This window comes from Microtus ochrogaster, unplaced genomic scaffold (assembly GCF_000317375.1).
Source record: "Microtus ochrogaster isolate Prairie Vole_2 unplaced genomic scaffold, MicOch1.0 UNK1, whole genome shotgun sequence".
In the NCBI taxonomy this organism is placed as follows: domain Eukaryota; kingdom Metazoa; phylum Chordata; class Mammalia; order Rodentia; family Cricetidae; genus Microtus; species Microtus ochrogaster.
This window is the reverse complement of record NW_004949099.1, coordinates 27359640-27365177: the sequence shown is the minus strand read 5'-3', so window position 1 is coordinate 27365177 and position 5538 is coordinate 27359640. Positions and strand designations below refer to the sequence as shown.

The following is a 5538-nucleotide window of genomic DNA, read 5'->3' as shown; positions in this document are numbered from 1 at the left end:
AGTCATGTACTTCACTATACCCAAGATGTGTGATTTTCCACTCCCTTCCCTTGCTAGATTGTTACTCTGTAGCCCAGGCTGGCCTATAAACTCCCTGTAGCCCAGGCCGGTTTCACTCACAGCAGTCTCCCTGCCTTGGCTTCCCAAGTGCTTGGTGGGATTATAGTCATTACAGGCATGAGCTACCTCTCCTGGCAAGATATTTAGATATCTTATTTTAACATTACATATTTCACCTTGTTCTAATCTCTGTTTCTATATATTGCAATACTATGTTATCAATAACAATCACTTCTATCTATTGAGTGCCTAAGTTGCAAAAGTTTTCATGATGTGTATATTTTTGTTTTTGAGACAGGCCTTCACTCAATAGCCCAGGCTAGCTTCAAACTCATGGTTCTCTCTTTGCATGCCTCGGTCTACCAAGAGCTGCTATTACAGCTCTGAGCCTCTGTACCTGGCTTCAACAGAAGTGCTATTCCTTATGCAGAGGAGGAAATCAGGGCTGACAGAAGGCAATTCATGTGAGCATGAATAGCAGGTGTGGGGGTAGAACACAGACCACAGTCCGCATCTGTTGCTTCCTGTGCCCTCTTGCCTGGTACCATGTCCCGGGCAGTACCTCTTTCTTCCAGCGCTTTCGAAACATGCCTTCTTCCCCCTTTCGGGGCTTTCTGGAAGTCAGTCTGACTTGAAATCCCTAGGGGAGGGTTTCAAATTCATTCCCCATGCTCTTTTCCCTAGCTGGGGCTGGGGGCCAGGGGAGTGGTTTCACGGGACACGGAAATAAAATGGAGGGAGGCCTGGGCTGTGCCTGGCCACGCAGTATTACCAGGAGGCTAGGAGGTGAGGGGGAGGAGAGGAGCTGGGGTATTTGGCTACCAGACAGCAGGTGAGGGGGTTTGGTGGAGCTGTGTGAGGGGTAGGGTATAAGAAACTGGACTGAACAAGAGCGCTTGGGTAGCATCAGATGGGGGTGAGGGGACTCTGACTCTGTAGGGTTGACCTGGGGAGAATCCGAGTTATCAGAAGGGAAGAATGGTTTTACTTGTCTGAGGAGGCAGGGACCCATGTCTGCCCACTCCTGGCATTCAGACTCGCTCCCTGGGCTAAGGCCTTGAAGATAGGGGCAGCGGGGACCCAGGAGCTACAGCAGAAATAGACAGAGAAGGGCAGGGTAGAGGGGTCATTCTGTGAGCAACCAGAAGAGGCTTTCCTGAGTTGGCAGCAGGGAGCTGGGGCTTCTCGGTAGCTTACGTTGAGCTCTGGGTTTGAGATAAGCAGCAGGCAAGAACCAGAGAGCAGCAATATAGAAGGAAAAGCAGAGGCACATGAGCCCAGGACTACCCCGCTAGAAACCACGGCAGTTATCTAACTAAATTAGTTAAGGCTCAGTAGAAGTACAGCGTCAACTCCTTTGCCACATTGGTTACGGTGCCAAGGATTCAGTGTGGGTAACAGCTATGGTATCGAAGAGCACAAACCTAGACAGTCTTTAACATGACAGAGAGTTCTGTTGGCCAGGGCTAGGCCTCAGGAGGGCTTTATTGCTCAAGGGCCCATGGTTAGAGCAGGCTCTCCAAGGCCTGACTGCCTGTGGAGTTTCTGGAGGATGGGTGACTTTCAGGTCTCTCCCAGCATGAGGTGGGGTGACTCACCCGCTGCCAGCAGAGCGTGGACTCTGCCCCCGGGGAAGGGACAAAGCAGTGAGGGCCTCTTCAGCCCTGGCTTGGACTCCTCTGCTCAGTATAGCCAGAGCTTGGGACAGAGAAACATGGAGTGAGTTGGGCTGGGGCTGGGAGCAGCCGAGGAAGCAGTGGGGGTGGTAGACGCTGGCGCAGCTGTAGTTGGTATGGATTCAGGGAAATGGAGGGTAGGGTGAAAGACTGGAGCAGAGGGCTGCTGGGTGGGGGTTGGGGATGCAGTGGGTCAAAGAAAGAAAGAGAGGGACCCTCTCCCATCCTTCCCACTCTAACCAGATGGTTTTCTGCCTCCGATCCAGGTCCAACACAATTCAGCTCACAAGGATGGACTACGCCATGAAGTCTCTCAGCCTTCTGTACCCCAAGTCACTGTCCAGGTAAGGAGAGCCAGGGATGGAAAGAAAGGGGGAACCTGGGGAGCCATCTGTTAGAACTTCAAAACCTTTAGTTTGTATAAAAACCATGTAGGAGATGGATGTGGTGGTACATGCTTTTAATCCCAGCACTCAGGAGGCAGAAGCAGGCAGATCTTTGTGAGTTTGAGGCTAGCCTATAGTGGACACAGCAAGTTTCGGATCAGTCAGGGCTACATAGGTCATCCTATCAGAAGAAGAAGGAGAAGGAGGAGAAGGAGGAGGAGGAGGAGGAGAGGAAGAGGAGGAGGAGGAGGAGGAGGAGGAAGAAGAAGAAGAGAGAAAAAGAAGGAGGAGAAAGAAAAAGAAAGGAAAAATCACGTGGGTGACTAGTTGAAACACAGATATAGCCAGGCATGGTGGCATACACTTTGAATCCTGGGACTTGGGAAGCAGAAGCATGCGGATCTTGCTGAGTTTGGGGACAGTCGGGTCTGCATAGAAAATTTCAAGTCCAAAAAAGAAAAAGAAAAAAAAGTAAGTTCCAGGGCTACAGATCAAGATGCTATCTCAAAAACAAACAAGCAAAGAGCCCATTAAAACAAAACAACAAAATCCTAAAGTAAGCCCGCAGATATGATTCAGGAGGCCTAGAGGAGAACCCACGACCTTGCTGTCTGGACAAGTTCCCATCTTTCGCTCTCCCTGCCACCGCCACAGTTCTGTCACCGCCACAGTTCTGTCACATCTGGAGTAGAAAGGGCTTGGCCCTGGGCGCCTTCATTCCTGATCTCCCAGGAGCCTCAGTCCTACTCTGGAACGTGGGGGCTATATGCCAAGTCAATAGATAGGAAACTGAGTCACAGGTTGTGTTTTCTGTCACCAGCAAATCTGTAGCACAGGCAAACTTTGAATTTGAGCCCAGGAAATCCCAGACGCAGATCCTCCTACTCCTTTCTTTCTACCCTGCGTACTTCAGAGTGCCCAGATACTCTACAGGGGGCCGCAATTTCACTCCCCTTCACAGGCAAGGTGACCAAGGCCAGAGAAGCAGAGCTATCCACAAGGGAATGTGGCTGGTCCGAGCCACCCTGACAGGGCTTTGGGGACTTGTTAGATACTTAACTCCCTAGGCTCCACTCAAAGGCACTGGAATGAGCCTGCTGATTTTCCTGCCCACCCAAATTGAAGATGTATCTTCGGAAGGGCTGCCCTGATTGGTTGGGTCAGCCGTGGGCAGCCCTGGAGGCAGCAGGCAGGTCTTCTGATGTTCAAACTGGTGTTCCCAGGCATGTGGCAGTGAGCACTGCAGTGGTGACCCAACAGCTGGTGTCTAAGCCCAGGCGGGAAGCCCCCAGGGCGAGGCCCTGCCGAGTTAGCACGGCAGATCGGAAAGTTCGCAAAGGCATCATGGCTCACAGCCTGGAGGACCTCCTGGGCAAGGTAAGGAATCTGCTGTACCCTACATAGGCTCTCTCCAAGCCTTGGCCGAGGGTTGACCCTGCCGGTTGCATCGTCTTTCAGGTCCCTGTGTTCGAAGTCTGTGCACATGCGCAGTACGTTCTTAAGCAGTGAAAGGTTCTTGATGGTGTCGGTGCTGGAGGGTTGGCGCTGCTTGCCTGGAGACCTGTGTGTGTAATGGATAAATGGCATGGTCAAGAGACAGAAGGAGGACAGTAAATTGCCATCTTACACACTAACAGTAGGTGGGTGGTTACTTTCTTGCTGAAAGGGCTCTTGGTTCCCTTTCCCCAGTATCTCTTACACTTGCAGGGAAAAGCCAGACATGGCGCCTCGTGCTGGGAGCCCAGGACTTGGGAGACTGGAGTAGGAAGATGTTAGGTTTGAGGTCAGCTTGGGCTACATAAATGAGTTCAGGATACTCTGAGCTACATAAAGAATACGTCTCAAAAGAAGTTAAAACCAAGGCTGAATATAGTGGTGCATGGAGGAGAAGCAGGAGGACCACAAGTTTGAGGTCAGCCTGGTCTCTACATAGGGAGTTCCTGCCCAACTAGGTCTATATAAAAGACCCAGGCCTAAACCTTAAACACACGCGCACGCACGCGCGCACACACACACACACACACACACGCGCGCGCGCGCTAAAACTAAACAACATAAAAACAACTTCGCAGAGGTGTCAGAAGCTGAGGAAAGAGAATTTCAGTGCTCCTGGTCTGCATTTCCTAACCACTCCCATACAAATCTCCCTGCACCTGTCTCCCAGGCTGGAACTTCCAGGAAATGCCTTTGTTTGGACAATTAGTCAGTTCTCATTAGTGGAAACCCAGGGCAACCAGCTCCTGTACTAACAGAAGCACGAGTGCTAAGAGCAAGCCCCAGTTCTCATCTTTCCTCCCCTGCCCCTCCTACAGTCTCTTCTGATTTTGCTTCTGCCATGTGACCGCAGGTCTCTCTGGCCCATTAGTCAGCTGCACAGAACTGATGCTAACCTAACCCCTGTACCTGTGCGTCCAGGTGCCCCACACAAGCCCAACGTTTGCAGTAGGTATTCAGCTGTCAGAGCCAATTTAGCATGCAGAGAGCATAGCTGACAGCCTTCAAGGTGAGGTTTCCATCTCACTCCTATGAATTAGCTCTGTTCTTTCTAGGAGCAGGTTTGTCGTCTCCTGTGAGGTCTGTGGCTGAGTTGGCCTTGAATCAAAAGAGCTCAAAAGGACTGGTTCCCCCTTTGCTCTGAGCTCTGGGGACCACTTGCATCACTGTGGTGTTCTTAGCATACCCGATTCTAACCCTTCACACCCCTTGGTACTTTAGGAGAGCCTTAGAGTTGTAGAATCTGAGAACCTCCTAGTCAGGGTTCTGTTGTTACGGGATACAGGAAGCAACAGTGAGACCCCATCTCTGCCATGCAGACAGACGGGACACTTACTGCCAGGGCCTGGAGGACGTCTGCTGACTAACCTTCGAGGTGAGGTTTCTGGACTTTGAGTCCATGTCTGGCGGCACAGAGGTGTGGATTGTGTTGAGGGGAGAGTATAAATGTGGTTGCAACTGGGGAAGATTAAATTTTATTTTTTTGCAATGATTGTTTACCTGCGCGTGTGTGCGCACACATGCATGCCATGGGATGCACGTAGAGCATGCAACATGACTCTTAGGAGTTGATCTTCTCTTTCCATCACGTGGGTCAGCAGACTTGGCAGTAAGCACCTTTACCCGCTGAGCCATCCCTTTCAACTTAAATTTTATGTATTTATTTTAGCTGGTTTGTTTTAGGCAGTTAGACAAAACTAACTGTTTTGTCTGTTTATGGTTTTGTTTTGTTTTTCCAGTCAGGGTTTTGCTGCTTAACAAACAGCCCTGAAATTCTCTCTGTAGGCCAGGCTGGCCTCGAACTCACAGAGATCCGCCTGCCTCTGCCTCCCAAGTGCTGGGGTTACAGGCGTGCACCACTACTTCCACCAAGAGGAATTTTTATTTATTTATTTTTATTTTATTTTTAAGATTTTATTTAT

General features: G+C 50.4%; 1 protein-coding gene across 3 annotated transcripts in view; it reads left to right on the top strand.

Moving 5' to 3' along the window:
- Positions 1-798: 798 nt before the first annotated feature.
- The window catches only part of Cidec (cell death inducing DFFA like effector c), an 11016-nt gene continuing 6276 nt past the window's right edge, over positions 799-5538 (top strand). Inside the window, exons 1-3 of one of the 3 annotated variants that reach the window (XM_013352927.1) lie at positions 799-846; positions 2003-2080; positions 3346-3499. In XM_013352927.1, the coding sequence (XP_013208381.1) occupies positions 2028-2080; positions 3346-3499 (207 nt within the window). In that variant the 5' untranslated portion in view covers positions 799-846; positions 2003-2027. Of the gene's footprint in view, positions 893-1724; positions 1780-2002; positions 2081-3345; positions 3500-5538 lie in introns of those variants that run through there. The other 2 variants (XM_013352926.1, XM_005365007.3) reach the window with 2 other exon arrangements.